The sequence below is a fragment of the Dermacentor variabilis genome, chromosome 10 (genome assembly GCF_050947875.1).
Source record: "Dermacentor variabilis isolate Ectoservices chromosome 10, ASM5094787v1, whole genome shotgun sequence".
Taxonomy (NCBI): domain Eukaryota; kingdom Metazoa; phylum Arthropoda; class Arachnida; order Ixodida; family Ixodidae; genus Dermacentor; species Dermacentor variabilis.
This window is the reverse complement of record NC_134577.1, coordinates 14,347,284-14,365,930: the sequence shown is the minus strand read 5'-3', so window position 1 is coordinate 14,365,930 and position 18,647 is coordinate 14,347,284. Positions and strand designations below refer to the sequence as shown.

The 18,647-nt window shown below is 44.7% G+C and overlaps 1 protein-coding gene across 5 annotated transcripts in view; it reads left to right on the top strand.

Annotated features, from left to right (window-relative positions):
* LOC142559972 (uncharacterized) overlaps positions 1–18,647 on the top strand; it is a 170,465-nt gene that overhangs the window by 101,486 nt on the left and 50,332 nt on the right. For 3 of the 5 annotated variants that reach the window (XM_075671694.1, XM_075671692.1, XM_075671691.1), the window contains exons 3-5: positions 7,962–8,056; positions 14,303–14,399; positions 17,970–18,065. In XM_075671694.1, the coding sequence (XP_075527809.1) occupies positions 7,962–8,056; positions 14,303–14,399; positions 17,970–18,065 (288 nt within the window). Of the gene's footprint in view, positions 1–6,922; positions 7,124–7,961; positions 8,057–10,272; positions 10,375–14,302; positions 14,400–17,969; positions 18,066–18,647 lie in introns of those variants that run through there. The other 2 variants (XM_075671693.1, XM_075671695.1) reach the window with 2 other exon arrangements.

The following is an 18,647-nucleotide window of genomic DNA, read 5'->3' as shown; positions in this document are numbered from 1 at the left end:
CACTCCTGCATGTTCGACATAAGCCTATACGCAAACTCTATATATGACTCACTTTTGCCTTTCTCATTTTCCCGAAACTTCCGACGGAACGCCTCCGCAGACAGCCGGTACTTTTTTAGCAGACTCGATTTTACTTTGTCGAAATCCTCTGCCTCCTCTCTATCCAAGCGAGCGACTACGTCGGCCGCCTCGCCGGGTAACAAAGTGAGCAAGCGCTGTGGCCACGTTTCCCGAGAGAACCCCTGCTTCTCGCACGTTCGCTCAAAGTTAACCAGGAACAAACCAATGTCCTCTCCAAGCTTAAACGGCCGCATCAGGTCAGTCATTTTGAACAATACTCGTTCTCCTGCACCGTGTGCCTGACTTCCATTACGAGCGCGTTCCATCTCTACCTCAAGACGCTTCATTTCCAAAGCGTGTTGACGGTCACGCTCTTGTTGCTCTCGCTCTTTCTGTTCTTTAAGTTCACGCTCTTCTTTTTCTTTTTGCTCTTTAAGTTCGCGCTCCTGTCTTTTTGACCTCTCCTCAATAGTCTCAAGGCATTCCGACAGCTCGTCATCCTCAGCCTCTAACTCAAGAATAGCCTTTAGCAGTTCAGGTTTTCTTAGTTTGTCTGAGACATCCAGACCCAACTCTCTTGCAAGCTCCAACAATTTCGGTTTGCGCAACGACTTCAAATCCATGGCTGCTCTGAATGCTGCTTTCTCTACTGCTTACTATTGTCTTGCCGCAAACTAACCCGGCAGCAACGACAACCACAATTACCAGCTCTGTTTCTGACACTAACAAAAAGCCTGGCAAAGCTCAGAAGAAGAAAGTCCCGCACTCACCAAACCTCGCAGGCAGGAATTCCGCGCAGTCGTTCCGCTGCAGGCAACCAGTCGTCACACAGGGCTCGTTGCACTGCTCCCGGATCGTCGTTGAGCTGCTCAGCCTACAGTCAACTGCATCTCTTTGCTGCTGGCCTCCGTTGTCGCGATCTCGCCGCTGGCAGACAGTTGTTTGAAGTCGGAGGCGATCTCACCGCTGCCAACCAGATGTTTGGATCCGACCGCTGGTACGATCTGTTGGGAACTCGGCGCTGACGCCCGTGGTTGTACCTGGGTCGCAAGCCCCAAGGGTAGCGTTGGCCTGGCGGCCTGGGGTACAACTGGAAGCATCCGAAGGTCCCGGCAAAGCATGAGTCGACTGGTAACAACGAAACAACTTGTTTATTTTAACATCGCAAAGAGTTGGCGGTCAGGTTGACCGAAGTAGAGAGACGGGAGAGCACTTTACTCAGCAGAAGAAATCGGAGCCCTCCCTTTTGCGTCCGGGGGCAGCTGTTTTTATACTCTCGCAGTTGAGGGCAAGAAGGAACCCCTCAAAAGACGAGCACGTGAATGTACAATGGGCTAATGGTGACGCACACTGTCGTAGCGATGCCGTAGCACCATGTCGAGCACGATCTCGTAGCACCCTGTCGTGGCGCTGCCGGTCGGACACAATGACTGTAATGAGAGGATGGTCCCTGCTTTGGCATCGCCTGTTTCGGGCACAATGACTGGAACGAGATCCCTGCTTTGGCATCGCCTGTTTCGGGCACAATGACTGGAATGAGATCCCTGCTTTGGCATCGCCTGTTTCGGGCACAATGACTGGAATGCGAGGATGATCCCTAGGCGGTCGCATCGCCGCAGTCGCGCCTGGAAACACCTGGCGATGAGTGTTGCGGCGACGACGATCGGGCCAAAATGTCTGCCGCCCCGCCGCAGTCGCGCCGGCAAAACCACGTGTCGCAGGCGAAACGCAACAAGACCCTCCCATTACAAGCCGTTGGAATGGCCCGTTATGCGTTGACGTCGGGCGCGATGTATAGGACCAGCGTGAGAGCTGTGCGGTCTGTAGAATAATCGGTGGTGTAATAGCGCCCTCGGCTGAGATAAGAGTTGTACCGAACGCGTTGTGCGACGCGGAGTTTTTGTTCAGCCGAGCTGATCTCCTTCCTTATGGACTTTTGCGGCTACTCAAAGCATGCGTCGAAATCACATTTCGTTGACCAAGCGACACTTGTGTCAAGCAACTTTTAAGCGTAAACTGTATGTACAACTCTGGGACGAGAAAATTTGATGTAAGTAGAAATCGGTACCATATCTGGGTTTCATTTTCCCCGTAATGTGTGTAACCAGAACGGTTTGTTGTACAACCTCCTGTCGCTGGTGTTCGTTGCTGAGAATACAGCTCGTATGAAACAGCATATAATTGAAGGCTTTTCATGCATTATTAAGTTAATAGTTCATGCCAAACCTTTGTTATAATTACGGTGTTTCCGTTCAATCTTTAGGTACGCATATTTGCATGTTCACTCCGTCTGGTGATGATGAGGAGATAATCATTCCTTTTGAAACACATGCCAGTACACATGCCACCAGGCTCGTTTTTTAGCGCTTTCTTCCCTCTAGCGCAGAGCTTTTTCGGTTTGTTTACGTTCTAAACGTAGAGGCTTCACCCTAGTTATACTGTGCTTAAAGTTTAGACGATTCGCTGTGAGCCGCAACTCTCTATCGACTTTAATTTTTCAATGCACTGCGGTGAGAGTCTTTATGTACCCGAGGTGGTGGAGAATCAACACAGGACTAGGCTGGCTAGACGCTTCCTAATCAATTTTGCGTCGCGCTATTGCGCGGTGGAGGATGCTCGTAGGCCCCCTTTCGCTCTGTGTATGTCTGAGGGAACAGCTTAACATTAGTTTTCTTTCTTGCTATGATTCAAGCCTGCGTGGCGTCTGATTGGATCGCGCGACGTAGTATGGAGCTTCGAGATGTCGAGGGTAAGGGGATGGCAAAGTATAAAATTAGAGACAGGCCGATGCTGAGAGGAATCGGGTAGAATGCTGGAGCCCGAGCGACGTGGGAAGGAGGGAAACGGGAACGAGGAAGAAAGGGATGCCTAGAGCGCAGGAAAGATGGGAGAGACTTCGAGCGAAACTCCGTACTTCTGGTCTGCCTAAATGGTTGCAGCGCGGTGAACGCCGCAATCCGTTACTGATGCGCTGGAAAATATAGCGCCGAATTTTGCGAGCTCCTGAGCCGCTTCTTGGACGCGGCCCAAGAATTGCAGAGCCATCGCTGACTGACCTGTTTGTTCGCAGTCTGTTAGGTATAACTTAATCGCTTTGTCTGGTTTACGGTATCAACCACACTTGGAGCATTTAGAGCACATCTCAGCATTTACGTGTTAGACATCGTTTGATGAAAGCTATGGCCTGTCGAACTTTATCCGATTGCAATCACTGCTACGATACTACTTAGGCGTGCTCCGCAAGTTTAACCAAATCTGTAGAACTGCATGTTAGTGGCGCAATTACCGTTCATTTTCGTTGATTCCATAGCCCTGCGATAGAGGTCGATGCCGGAGCTGAGGCTGCGTTGCTTCTGCAAACTGGGTTACCATCGTGGACGAAGGAAACGTGAACAAGTTAGGCCTGACCGAGCGCGTTCGTTTCGTTTCCGCTTTCGCCGTCTAGTGCGACGTCGCCATAATTTCGGCTGCTACGATTGCTTTATGGCATACGGTCACCTTTGACGGCCTCGTGCGTTTCTTTGGCAAAACTGTACGTTGAAGTTGTTTCACGAAAACGATGGTTCTACCCAACACTTTCAAATTCGCGTTTCATTTGTCCACCATAGTAATCTTGCATACATGTGCCCCCGCTCACGTTGTAGGTTAATCCTTTGCGTAGTTTCTCAGATGTCTAGGGTTGTGAGGTTGGCCTCTTGGCGCGTCGTGCTGAAACAGCACTACAGTCTAGCGCGTACAAAACCATTGCGTGAGAGAAACACGTGTTTCACGTGTGTCCTGGGTTTCTTGTGCGTTGACGCTGTAATGCTGCAGCATCTTCGATGCTGCACGCATCTAGAGAGACGGCGTTTATGGCAACGCACTCTCGCGTCGCGGACGGACGGTATCGATTTTTCGCCCTTCCCGCTTTCCGCCGCCGTAGGCTGGCGCTCCCCCCCTCCCTCTTCGCCTTCTGGCGCTCTCCTTTGTCACCTAAGCGCCTGTAGCGCCATCTCGGAAACGACGATAGGTCGCGTGAAGGCGGCTGCTGGCGGTGGGGTCACGCTGGAGTCTACCGTAGTTTCCTCATTTTTTTTAACAACTTTCTTTTTTTCTCGTCCCTTTTTTTTTTCCCAGCCTGTATTGCTGATCTAGGCGAGCCAAAAACTATGGGGTTGGCAGTGAGAGTGGCAGCTGGGCTTTTTCTTTTTTTCGTTTTAGTCTTTACCCTGTAATCTTGCATGCCACCTTTCTCAGCCGCCTCGTGACCTAGCATTAAAAAAGGAAGAAAGTATTGAAATAAACAGTTGCGTTGACGTGGGCACCAATAGTGCTGTGGAAGCAGGTAGATCCCCCCCTTTTTTTTTGTTTAATGTCAGAATGATCGTCTCTATATGATTGGGATCAGTAAGATTTGACAATGAAAGACATTGCAAAAATATTTTGCGCATTTCTGGGCACACTGTTGCTGTTAAAAATAGAAACAATGAACTTCACGCCATGTGGGGTGTAAGTTTGCATCTGCACATGTACTCGTCACCGTAGTGTTCATTTCGTTTCCGCAACTCCTTGCGCCAGTGGCTATAACGCTCCGATGCTGAGCACGAGGTTGTGGGTTCGAGCTCCGGCTATCATTTGATGGGGCCTAAAGCAAAAACTCGTCCGTTTAGGTATAGGTGCGTGTTAAAGAAGCCCAGATTGTCCAAATTAATGCGGTGACCCCCCCCCCCCCACACACATCCTTCATAGGCCCACTGTGGCTTTGGGGTCAAATCGATCAGGAAAGGCGTTGTAGGCGTTCCGTTCAGGAGCGTTAGGGTAGCCAAACAATAATGCGCTCGAGAAGGGTGATTATCATCGTTGTGCGACAGGATTACACTCTTAAAGGGACCCTGAAACGCTTTTGACGATTTTGTACAAACGTACCGAGTCGTTAGAGTAGGTCCTTCTGATCATTAATTGACGCATCTGAGTGCTCCCCGGAAAGCGTGCAATTTATTATGAGATTTTAAACATGTACATCGCTGCCGATCGCAGCACACTGCTCGGCTGAATTTTCAGCCGTGCCTACCCATTTGACGTAAATTGCCCTAATGACGTCACTAAGGCTAGCTATCCGATTGGCTGCGCAGGGCGCGTCATCGATAATTTTTCCAACTTAATGGTGAACAAATGTTGTTCGTAATAGTTGGAATGTTACGTAATTTGTTTCTGTAAAAAGAAAGTAACAGAAATAAAATGCACAATAACAATTTCTCAGTACACTTAAACACTTCCGGCACATATCAAGTGTCGTCTGCTTGTGTCACAACCTGTTCCGTCTTACGAGAGCTCCGCGGTCACTGTCGGTCTACCAATTACTACCACAATAGCATTTCGCGAGTCCGGTATTCGGGTAAACGCAAGCGAGTGGAGAGTGTCTGGCTGCTTGACCATCCCGTTTCACGGGATGAGCGCAAACGCGAATTATACGCACGGTGCAGCCACCTGGTGGCACAGTGCGCAACCAAACACAGTAGCAGTAACGAAGTGTATTATTTGTTGCTGGCGTAAGTTTTTCGCAGGAGCATACTCGTTAACATGCTGTTTTTATAAATGTTTAGAATGTTTTGCACTTTGTTAGAGCAATATTAGCTCTTTGTTTGGCTGGTTAAGCTTTGCGCCAACAGGTGGCTGGACTGTGCCAACCGGTCAGGCCGCTCACCTACGTCTACGCTGAAGTTGCTTGATCAGCCTGAATTTATGACTCCACCCATCCGTTGAAACGCTCAGTTCGCCTGTGGTTACCGGAATACCAGACACGTTGGGCGCTGCGACACAATGCTCGCAACGCACGCTGCTTGGGTAGCTCTTGCTTGGGGTCGACTGTTACGTAGCTGGCGGAGAGGTTGGGGAGGCTTCGCTCGCTCGCTCTTAAAGAACCGGAAGTAGACGACACGACGTGCCATCATGACGCAGAGCCAGGGAAGGCGGAGCTTAACCCCGATCAGTCGGCGAACGAGTTGAGGAGAAAATGCATGGTTATGGAGGAGGGTAACTTGTAATCAATCGTCCGTAGCTCTCTTAATATGAGACGCTTCACACAAATTGTGATGCGAATTATTAGCTGCACCCTACGCGTCTCTTCTACTCTTCTGTATACTTTTATGTGCGAGTTCTTTGTTAAAAGAATATACTAGTCACACTTTCAGAACTCTGCTTTAGTTCGATCGTTACAATACAATGCAAATCAATACACTTTATTCGCTTTCTTTATCACATAATAAATGTGATAACAAGCGGGGTCACTCTGAGCACACAGTGCTTGTAAACTTCAGGCAGTGGTGGAACGGGTAAAAATATGGGTTGTCAGCACTACTAAAATGGAGGTTTTCGGTTTACTCTACCCAATTTACCCGATAAAGCTAGAAAAGTTTCAGTGTAGAGTTTTCGTTCGTTTTCGAACGTTGGATGACCCCCCCCTCCCCATTCCCTCCTTTCTTCTAAGGAGTAGTTCACCAGTCTCAGCCAGACGTCAAGATGAGTTGCCAGATCAGGTGGACGTAGCGCTGGAATTCCCAAATGGCGACGCCGCCCGTGTTTCGCTTTTACGTCGTCGTTTTGTGACGTGCCAAGCTTCTGGTCTCCGTGGGAGTCCTCTTTTTATTATTCCAAAAGTTGGACCTTCCGGCGCAGCTTACTATATATATTTTTAATGGATCCTTCGTATCCGCATGTGTAGGGCGAGCTGGCCGTAGTCCACGTCGTTGTGTTGCGTCACTCCGCGAGGAAACGCGGCTACGTTATCGGTGTTTATCGGCGGTCACGAGACAAGCCGCGATTACGCCCCGTTGTGTGTTGCGCCTTGCGACGTGTTTGCCCGCGGCGTCACAGTACGATGGATAGCAGATAACACACGTTCGGCAGCCCTTGGCGGCTGACGGACGACCGCTGTCACCGGTCGGCCTCTGACCGCTGCCGGAACGAACCGTGACACTGACCTTTCGCCTTTGATTTTTCGCCCAAAAGCACACTCTCCTTGCAACACATGCGGGCACTGAAGACCGCCATGGTTCGAGCGCCCCTCGAGTTCCGTAAACTAGCGGTAGGTTGGGCAACTCGGTACAGTGTCGTGACAAACCTGTGAAAACAGCGCGAATAGGAGGCGGTGAACGAGCGAAAAAACACGGCGCCGATTTATTACAATCGTGTTGTTTGTTTTACTTTGCGAATATGTTAATGGGTACAAGAGAAAAAGAGCAATAAACAAGATGATTAAACAGTGACATTGTAAAATAATGGTATCATGCCATTGCAGGTCATGGCAGACACTCGTCGCTTGTGCATCTTTTCTGATTGTCATTTCACTCCTGGTAAAACATTGCAGATGCCTTAATATGTTTGTATTAAATTTTTACACCAGGGATAGTCAGTGAATGCAAAACATTTCTGTGCTGCTAATGTTGCACACTCTTGTTCCAAGTGTGCAGTTTTTTGTGATTCATGTAATGAGATGAGTATTTCATTTAATTATTTAGCACTGCTTACGTTTCTGGTTGTTGCTTGCCTGTTTCATCCACAATAAGCCTGATCTGTACATTTTCTGGGTTGACACCGCTCAAAACGTGTCGATTTCACTGTGATGGAATGGGGGCACCATCTGCTACAGCTAATTTGAACACGATGTATTTGCCATAGTTGTGACAGGTGATGCTACTGTTCTGCTACATCGAAGTTGGACCCACTGTGAATTGCTACATCTGCATGAAATTTCAGCACGAAGGAACCAGGGGTTTAGTTTGAAGAGTCATGTGTGCCTGGTGCTCTCGTTTAGGCAGTACTTAGTATGTGCAGCAGTATTACATGTGCGTCACAACTATATGCACCACGGAACTATATGTGCAGCAAAGTTCACTCGTGGATCTTTCTCCTTCTCTGTACAGGAATTGGAAGACGCACTTCTCAATCCCGAGAGCCTGGTTGTTCCTGACATTTGCGCTCGGCTGCTCAGGTTTATTACCCGGCAGTCATCTGTTTTGTGAGTTTACCCTTGGAATCCATGGTTATTTGTACTGCTCCGTGGAATCTGCTCTGTTCTTCTGTGTATGCGGATGCTGTATTCTCTACACTGTAGCACAGCAATTTTTCTTCAGTGATCTTTGTATGAAAGTGTGCCAGCTATACTCTGCGTTATTATCTTTAGAAAGAGCGAGAGAAAAACTTTATTGTTGCTCAGTGGATCACTGAGCAGGTGGCCTCAGTCTAGGCCAACTGTTAGCGTGCTTGATGGCATTATCTTCGCAGATGACTTCAAGGATGACTTCAAATTCACAAGTTGACCCTGTGAATTTTACCCTGGAAAGGCCCTAGTGTCAAGCAGTCCAGCTGCTGTTTATTTTTTATTTCTGGCATTATTGTTTTTTTTAAACCTTGCCACTTCACCCATTTCACATTGGAGACATTAATGGCATTAGCTGCTGACTATAAGCATTATGTTTATATATGAAGTATGCATTATGCATTATATGAAGTATGCTTGCGACTTTAGGCATTGTTTGACATGAGGCATGGGAATGCAGTGACCAGTTCCAATTGATGTTTCATGTTAAAAAATAACATTGTTGTTATGACTTATGTTTGCATTCTTTTCCTCATTTCAGCATGGCTTTCTTTGTTTTTCTTCCGTTCAATTATTGATAATTTACCAACCTAGCATGAGCGATATATGTGACTCTTGCCTCCCCTGCTTTTGCAGCTTACTAATTGGTGGTGGTGTGCACAGTGACACGTTGCTGTCGTTAACATGCTACAATTAATCCATGATGATGCCTAGGTATCATCCCTACTGCAGTCCAGCTGTATTGATGACCAGATGTAATGACTGGGGCTTTGTGTTTCATAAATATCATTAGAAGTGAAACACATTTTATTATAGCTTTGTGTTTTTCTGTAAGACTTGTATGTAACAAATTAAATTTAATTATGTTTAATGAAATACAGCTATGGATATTTTTGTAATTGATTGATTACTTTTTACGCAGTAATACTCTGTAATTCAATCACTTTCTTCAATAACCGGTTACACGTAACCACTTCCTTTATTCACAAGACACAAGCAACAAGTAACAAGCAACGCAGCTTTGAGCACCTGAATTTGGTTGGAACTAAACAACCATGATCGTGCCAAGCAGCAGCCTTGCAGTTGCACATGTTCAGACAAGCAAATCCGAATTCTCAATATTTGTTTCCTCATCTTAATGTTCAACCAGATGCTGACTAATGATTTGAACTGGCACGGCTGTGGCTGTATAGAAATGACCACATGGAACGTCAATGCCACTAAATCATCTGAGGACAATTTTTTCAGCTTTTTAATTGTACCTACCATAAGCGCATGCTCTGAATCCCAGCAACACTGAAGTGCTGCACTTCATAAAAAACCCAGATGCAAGCATTGCATCATTGAGTAACTTCAATCTTGTGCTCATGGTTACTTGTTTTTTACGACAATGCTCTTCCCTCCATCATACACATCAAATAACTTTTTAGTGTCATTGCTGCCATCTTGACAATATAACAAAGGAAGATGACTGAAGGAAATTTTGAAGAAAAAAAATTGTCAGTGAATATAAACAGGTGAAGGGCTGTTGAGGACGCACTGAAGGAGCCAGGCCAGCTCATTCTGTTTACTGTACTTGTGCCCTATTAATCAAGGCTGGAAGAAGAGTAGCGTAAAAATTATCGATTGCATTTTATTAATAGCTCAGTTACTTCCCTAAGGCAGTAATTGATAATTGGAATCAATTACATTTCTAAATGAAATAATGGTAATTGTAATTGCCAAGTTTTTTTTCTGTGACATACAAGTCTGTCTACAATACAATACTAAACAAAGATTCTTGTTTCTGAGCTTAGCAAAGCTGACTCTTTAATTCAAAGCTGACCATTAATTCAAGTGGTAGTACACATTTAGGTCTCCTGTAACCTGCTAAAGCCTAGAGCTAGGCTGAAAAACTATATTCTGATTGTGGCAATGAATTAGACGAACTAGTCAGATTTTTAAGAAATACCAATATGGCAGCTGAGACACTTTTGGAACCCCTTTGCTTGTTTTCTTTGTTATGATTATTTTCTCTCACTTTTTGCTTTGCTACCCTGCTTATTTTTCCCTCCAGTTCTCGTCCTTATTTCTAATTTCTCCCTAACTTCCAGGTGTGATCCCTAGTGGCCTTCCTTCTTTCCCCAATAGTTCTCCCTGCTGCCTGCTTGTTCCCTACAACATGGCTTGCTCACTAACGCCCAGAGGCAAAGGTTGACGACCGAGCGAACAGAACCGTTCGCACATCAAAACAAGAAGTACTTACCCACTTTCTTGGCACCGTTTTCTATTAATCCAGTAAAAAATTAAGTCAGGGGAACATAGAACCAAGCCACACTTAGTAAAATATACATATATCTGTTTACAGCTATCTAATTCCAATGCAATATGTAGCTCGTTATGAAAACTTCATTTACTGTTGCAGAACTGCAGCTAAAATACCTGGACTGCTATTTCTCAGCTTTAAGGTGCATTTTTTTGCACAAGTCCGGCTACTTTACTGTAGACACAAAGATAATAGACAGCTGACGTTAAAGTCTAGCAAGAAGGAGGCAGGCAATTGCTGTATGTGTGTTACTGTAATGGCCATTATAAATGGTAGAAATCAGCGCCTGTGTAAGTCACAGAGGTTGTTTGAGTTAATTGTGAGTAGTACTGTTTTACAAAAAGGTTGCCTTATAACAGTGCAAGATTTGTTAGCACAGTGTATTGGCAAACCACAATGTGCTTTGATAGCACATTGTGCTGCTAAGTAAATAATTGCAAATATAGCACCAGTGTGTGGTTGGACTATATAGTGGTTCTAAAGCTTTTCAGTAGTATGAAAGAGGATAATGGTGGTACTGATACTGTTTACATTGGTGACCATATATATCACACACATTAACCACCAGGAGCACTTGCAGGTAGGGCTCTGCGTTTCCAGTGTAGGCATTCTTCCACATGAATTTGACTTTAGCGGAGACTTCTTTTGTGCTGCAATGAAATTTGGAGCTTCCCGGCCTTATTAGTGTTAGCTGCCTTTTTAGTTTTGCTTGCACCAAAGAAGGAGTGTAGCCTGTAGTGCGCCGCCGCATGGACGCCAGGTGAGGCACTTGGTGAATGTGAATGAATTGCTTTTTGTCACTTGTACGTTTATGCACAAGCCCCAGAAATGTTTATTTAGAGTCGGCATTTACAACAGCAGAAGGTTTATGGTTATTACAGTTCACTGTAATGCATAAATGCATATTGACCAATGCTGGAGTTGTTTATTGTTGCACACTCTTACTCAATTGAAGAAAGAAGCATAGTGTTCTTTCAATGTTTGCATTGGATACAGGAAGGTCCTGTAGATCCAGTCTGGGTTCACAATCTATGCGCAGTATAAGAATGACTCACCTGTGTAGTTAAGTGCAAGTCAAGAGGAATTTTTCGTTGCATGCCACGGCTCCTCTTTTCTGCAACAGCAACATAGTACTCTCGGAAGCTACTACTGACTTCACAGTGCTTCCCATCTACAATTTCAAGAATGCAGTCAACATACACACAAAGCATGTTGCAGGCATCTCATTCCATTGAATTAGCAGCATTTGTAAATGCAAAGGAAGGAGTTTGTGCACCTCATGCAAAAGGTTAGACTCAGCTTCTCGTTCCGTCATTATTGAGAGCAGTTCATTTAAATTTCTCATTAAAAATGTAAGCTTAATGACAAGGTTGTGTGAGGAGTTTGTTGCCAAATGAATGCCTTCATCGTGCTACCTTTTTTTTTCTGCAAACATATTCATGGCACTGTTATGTCACATAAGGCTTCAGCTACGGCTATTTGCTACGACACCATTCAGTTTGCTGCGAAATACCAGTGCAGTAAAGTGAATGACGTCACGTGATCATAACTGAAGGCTCAAAAAATCTGAATTCGGGTAAATTTGCATGAACTTCTTTTTACTGGTGACAGTGCTTTTAAATTTTATTGACTAAATTAGAAAATGCAGAATGCTACTTTAACGAAAATAAAGGGTTGACTTATTAAATGAGCAAGATTTACAGAACACAATATGCTCCGAAATTAAATTTTGCTTCGATATTTAATATCAATACTCAATGACCATACGTGTCATACACTTACTGCAAGTTCATTATGAGTTAGGTATTGCTGAAGAAAAGGGGTGCATCAAGGAGTAAAGAGAAGAACGAAAAATGGAAACAGCAGTGCCAAACTTTGCTTATTTAACGCCCACGGTGAGCAATGAATGGACAGAGAAAAGCTGCCTCTTGAGGGGAGGGGGCATAGAAGAAGGTGAGGGTCCTGACGCGACACTTGTGACAGCCACCTGCCTCTGCGGCAGCGGCAGCAGCGCCCATCGTGTAAGGGGCATTCTGCGATTGAGACCCCACTGCAGCTGTTTTGCCTAACACAGCTGAATGCCTTCACCATTTATGTATTCATGGAGGGGTTCCTTTTCTGGCCCTTTTTTACGCGTGGTTAACCACAGTTGTTGGAATAGGCGGAACTCTTGTGTTGGTTGCACATGCTGCCGTTCCAGCCTGCAAAACGGGAGGGAAACCCCCTCGTCATCTGTGGCTGCTGTTTATGAGCCCAAAAGTTGTCTTCATATTTGTATGGGAAACGCTTTCTTAAAGAAAACCCTTTTAATTATGGGATGAGTTGAGGTTCTTGTAGATGCTACAATTTTATTTTCTAAATTATAGTGCTGGTCTTAAAGTTAAAACCTAGCTTGAACGATGGAGCAAGGAACATGGTGAAAGCTATTCCAATTGGGAAATCATAGCTAGCATGTGTAGTACAAACTATTTGGAAGTGCGATGCCATGGCTGTAATGTTTCTCCAGAAAATTGCATTTCTGCTGCTTTTTTATGGTGCTTTCAATGCTGCCAGGTTCTACCAGGTTCTATCAGGTTAAATCAGGATAAGAAAGAATTGATATTCGTAGAAAGAGGCACGAAAATGTGTTGTGACAGTTCTGAGCCGCTCAAATTGCTTCAACCTGTTATGACAAAATATGTCACTGGACCCATGTGTAAGCAGCGTAACGTAGCGTAATTACATATAATGTCTAAAGCTGTGCAGCTAGGACTGTTACCAGAGTTTGTGGCTTTCAATGCCGGGCACTACATTGCAGTGAGGCTTAAGGGGCACTAAAGAACTGCAGAGGTTTGTTGTTGGGCTTATTGGTTCATAGTCATTAGTGTATCTACAGATGCAGGCACAAACGAGACAAGAAAGGGAGGCGTACACACAGTGCTTTCTGTCTGTCTTCCTAGTTTCAGTTGTGTGTGTGTGTTATTTGTTCTGATATAAATCTAAGCATTAGTCTAAGCTATGCTAGATTGCCCTTCTAGATATGCAGATGACCTAGTTTTACCATAAACAGCTAGGTAAGGTACAAGAATGGAATGCAAATGGTGACCATACATTGTGATTCCCTAAACTGATGGTTGCTTGTAATGTGTGCATGCTGCTTGTAGGTTTCGCTGCAGTCTTTTATTTTTGCATCTTGCCTTTTCCTTTCTGTTACATATATTTTTCATGGTGGTGGTACTTTGGTGTGAATGCTTCTTGTTTTGTTGTTTTATCTGTCAGTAACCAATAAAGAAATTCAGCCAGTGTTGTAGCTGCATCTGGATGAAGGATTATTGCAGTCTCACCATTCTTAAATGACCACTCATGCTCAGTAAACTGTCTTTTCGGATATACTCTGTTAAACCAAATGTTTTTATATGCTCAACACTTTGGAAATCTTATTTGTTTAGTTAAGGTATATTGAACTGAAATTCCGATAAGACATATTTACCAGATCTCTGTGTTCTTTGCAATGGATCTGTTTGTGTGGGCTGATTAGGCTTTGCCAGTATGTCTTTAGAAGGCACTGTGCATTACACTAAACAAACTGGGCTGATGTCCTAGGCATTCTGTGACAAACAATTTCTACGACTACGAAGGGGCCAATCCTTGACAATTCTTATGTCAAGGAAGGCAGGAGTAAATGAACTTATTGAGCTATGTAGCAGTAACTATAAATAAATTGTAGACACACGAGGAATCTCCTTGCTTTGTTCAACTGCCTTCAAAAGATTGAAGGCGGTTTTCAAGACTTGTTCTTTTTTTTGTGACATGTTGTGTATAAAATAATTTAATATTGAAGAGTGCACTTTATCCCTCTTCTTATTTATTTTGGTTTGCAGGATCTCTAATTTTGAAGACACTCTTACTGAACTCCTGCAAGAGAAGGAGGTTTTGTTCACAAAGGGACCCTGGAGAGACCTCTCTCCAGGAGACAAGGTGTGTTTATGTTTTATGAATTTATTATTCTGACATCGTTTTCTACTGTTGAAGTAGCTGCAGGAGAACTTATGGTCTTGTAGCTCCTAAAGCTGATTCATATGATGTACCAAATCAATGACAGTCCTGGATGAGCATGACATGTCTCACTGGCATCGGATCATGCCGCGCATAAGTGTCGCATAACTAGCTGCCCACAGCACATTTCACTGCAGCATGGCGATGTCATGCTTGGCCGCAGTTTGAGTCAGTGATTCGGTTCGTGGTGCGAATTCACTCTGAACTGTGGTTTGCCAACTTAGCCCTTGTGGTCTAATATGCGAGAGAACAGCGTGGTGAAGTGGACTGGCCCAAGTGTTGTGTCAATTCTTGTATCAATGTTCTATCAATATAAAAGTAATTTTGCTACCTTTATGCACAGGGTGGGATTACTTTCTTTGTGAGGGAAAATCACAATCTTTGTGATGGAGTACATGCAAATAGTACTTAGCTTTTTGATTTCATGCATGTCAGGTGTTTTGATTTTCATGTATTGGTGTGTCATGTATACATTCTTTCTTCAGTTTAGTTTTGCTCGTTGGAGAAATATCACCAACTTTAAGCCTCTTAGATAATGCCTCTAATTTTTTCAAACCTGTTGACAGCTTTGGTGTGCTGTTTGATACATTTAGGAGCAGTTAGCCATAGGCAGAGCGAGTTGATAGCCTATATATAGCTTGTGTAGCACTGGCATTACCATGTATATGGTGTCATCCATCTCCCATTTGTCTGGTAGTAACTTAAAAAAAAAAAAAAGGTTGGAGGGCGCTTAGGCTTTGCCTTTAAAAGTGGAACGCAATAGCATTCAAAGATTCCTGACTGCTTCTCACGCTTCCCGGCGACTGCAGTGTATATAACCGTAATGTTTACCTGGAAATTCTGGCGATGAAGGCGGGCTTTCTGGTAGAAATGCGGTCTCTTGCGTGGGCTGGGATGCTGCGGAGGCAAGCGCCATCTAGAAGTGTTGCAAGAAACCGGGTGCACCGTTCCATGGCCTCCAAGATATTCGCGCACCAGCACACGCTAATTTCGGACGCCGTGGCCGGTCTATGAATGATAGAAACACTGAAAAAGGGGTTTGTTTGAGTTTTGGTGTAACAGAATTATGTTTTCTCATATATTCAGATTACAATCCAATGCTATCATGTCTGTAGGTTGCAAGTCATACATTACAATCTTTCTACGTATTTTACCTTGAGAAATTCAATTAATTCAGTAACTTCCTAGCGCCGCATAGAGAGCCTAGGTATGTGTGGTTCGAAATTCTTTTTGCCGAAACGACGTCAGACGCTGGTCGCCGACGTGGGATGCGAGACACAAGATGCTGATGCCGGATTTTCTATGACACGTTGTCCTTAAAACTATCGCATTGAAAAGAAGACGAAGAAGAAACACTGAACAGGGCTTTAGCTTTCACAGTTGTATTGCACATTACTGCACTTACGCTATGTATTGTTTGATTCAAGCTTTCTACCTGCGTTGCAATGAGTTTTAAGCAATTTTTGTTGTGTAAGCTAAAAGCTATAATAGAGGCCTGTGATAGCTGTTGAGCAACATGTTGCAATTGTTCAGGTTAAAGAGGCTCGCTCCTATGTATGGTGATTCATTAACAGCACAGGCATGGCTGCAGCTGCACTGTGTGCACCTACCTACTGCTATTGCCTCCCATACCCTACTACAGCTTCTGTTCAAGAGACTTTAAATAGTATTCATGCTGCTTTGCGAAGAATTCTGTTGCTAGTCAAAGCAGCAAACCGTTGTTTTGTCCGTCTGTTGGGGGCCAGCAGAGAATGTGTGCTGCACATTGTAACATTTCAGTACCCCAAAGGCCACATCACACTAGGCAACAGGTCGAATGACACCATCTGGAAGCATCTTGTTGTTGGCCCCTTTGTCTCACCAAATTGACAATAGTTGTTTGCATAAATGACTGAAACATGTATCCTAACAAGATATGAGAAAGTCACTGAAAGTGTGTTGTTTCTGTATGTGTTGGCCAACATGTAGCCCAGTTTAAGAACATGGTTAAAAGTTAAACAAGAACCCCGGGTACTTCGCCGACCAAATAAAGATTAAAAAGAAAAGAAGACGTTTCGGCTCCCACACGGGACCGTGGACCTGTTTGTAGAAACAGGTCCACGGAACGGCTATGGGAGCTTCTATATCGGTAACCGCCGCTAACTTGACAATGGAAGCACTTGAAAGTGGAGCACTCTCTTCGTTCAGCCCTGCTCCGAAGGCACTCTTTCACTACGTGGACGACTGTTTTTGCATCATTCACAAAGAAGTAGTTCAGTCGTTCTCTTCGCACCTAAACAGCATGGAAGCAGCGATCCAGTTCACGGTAGAAGAGGAAGTCGACGGCAAGCTTCCGTTCCTTGATACGCTGATTGAAAGAAAGGGGCCTACTTTGTCGTTCGCAGTTTTCAGAAAGCCAACTCTCACAGGACGCTACTTGCATTTCGGCTCCTTGCAACCTGCTTCTCACAAAAGGGCAGTGGTTTCGACGCTTCTACGATGCGCGGAGAAAATCTGCACGAGACAAGAAGACTACGCAGCCGACGTAAGCGTGGTATGGCGGGAACTATCAGCCTGTAGTTACCCGTGCTCTTTCTTGAATGCTGTCAAACGACAAATGGCACGTCCGCAGTTACCCTATGCTGCGTCTAGTCAAAAGTGCGCCGGAATACCATATATCCCGTCCACAAGTGAAGCTCTAAGCCGTATTGTGTGTTCATACAATGTTCAAGTGGAACACATTCCAAACCAGAAACTACGGCAATCACTCGTCAATGGTAAGGACAAATTACCAAAAGAGAAATTCCCAGGTGTTGTGTACGTTGTCCCATGCGCGGATTGCGACTATGTGTACATTGGCGAAACTGGTGACATTGAAAGGCGTCTTAAACAGCACAATTATGACGTCAAAAAAGAAAAAGAGAATGTGAAATCCAGTGCTTTGGCTGAGCATGCCACTTCATGCGGCTACGCAATCGACTGGGGGAAGGCACATGTCCTTACCAGGGAAAAAGGGCTATCTCGACGCCTTTATCTTGAGTCCCTCATGATTCAGACTACGCCACACACTCTGAACAGGAGCGATGGCAATCTGCCGTCAGTGTATGCGCGCTGCCTGCGTCACGTGTTCAAGACTATTTAAGCGAGCTGCTCGAGCACCTTTGTTTATTTTACCTGTGAACAAGGCTCCCGTGTGGGAGCCGAAACGTCTTCTTTTCTTTTAAATCTTTATTTGGTCGGCGAAGTGCCCCGGGTTTTTGTTTACCTTTTAACCATGTTTCATCCCGACCAGACGGGCTTCCGTCAAACACTGAACTTCAGTTTAAGAACATCGTAAAGGACATTGCCCAGAAGGCATGCCGCGGCTTTCCTTTCGTAGGCAGCGACAACCTCTTCTTGGCAATGGTAATCGCCTCACCTAGCATGTGTGTGTGCACCATTTTGCAGGTCTTGTGCATTGCAGGTCTGTTCTTTGCTCTTTGTGCTTGAGTCTCCTTGCTTGTCCCCACTTAGCTCCTGACTGTCAAGTGGCTACTGGACTATGCGTACGAGTCCCGGGAAGAAGAGCTGTCAGAATTCTTGGACGACCACTACGACGCTGAGGATTTGGTGAGCTCTCGCTCTCTTTCCCAGCAGCGTTTTCATTCACTGTCGTGCAGCTTTCATTTGCAAGACTGGTCTGCTATGCTGGAGCCATTTGTGGAACACAGTACAGCACTTGTTATGTCTTGTTTGTAATCTATAGCTGATGCTATGATCACACAAAAGACTCAAAATTGGCACACAATCGCAAGCATGAGAGCGAACTTTTAAATGATATTAATAAGCATAACATGTGAACATATATACAGTTCCAGGTTACAGAGATACCGAAAGTGTTAGTGTGTTTTTGCATACCTCCAGTTGCTGCTACAGTGGGGGTAGTTCGCATTTGATGACATAGGGGTTTTATTTCGTGAAGGCATTTGGTTTTCACAGTGTATAGAACCTTCAAGAAATAACCGGAATACTTGTTTAACTCTAAACCCGCACAGTAAATGAATAGAGTTGATCTTATTTGCTGATGAATTAATTAATCCTGTTACATATAAAAGTAACAAAAGTGTTCTGCAGAAAGAAAGGCTATGTGATTTTTTCTGAACACTTAGACCTTGATAGCTTGTATGCTCAAATTGCTGCCATTTAATAACA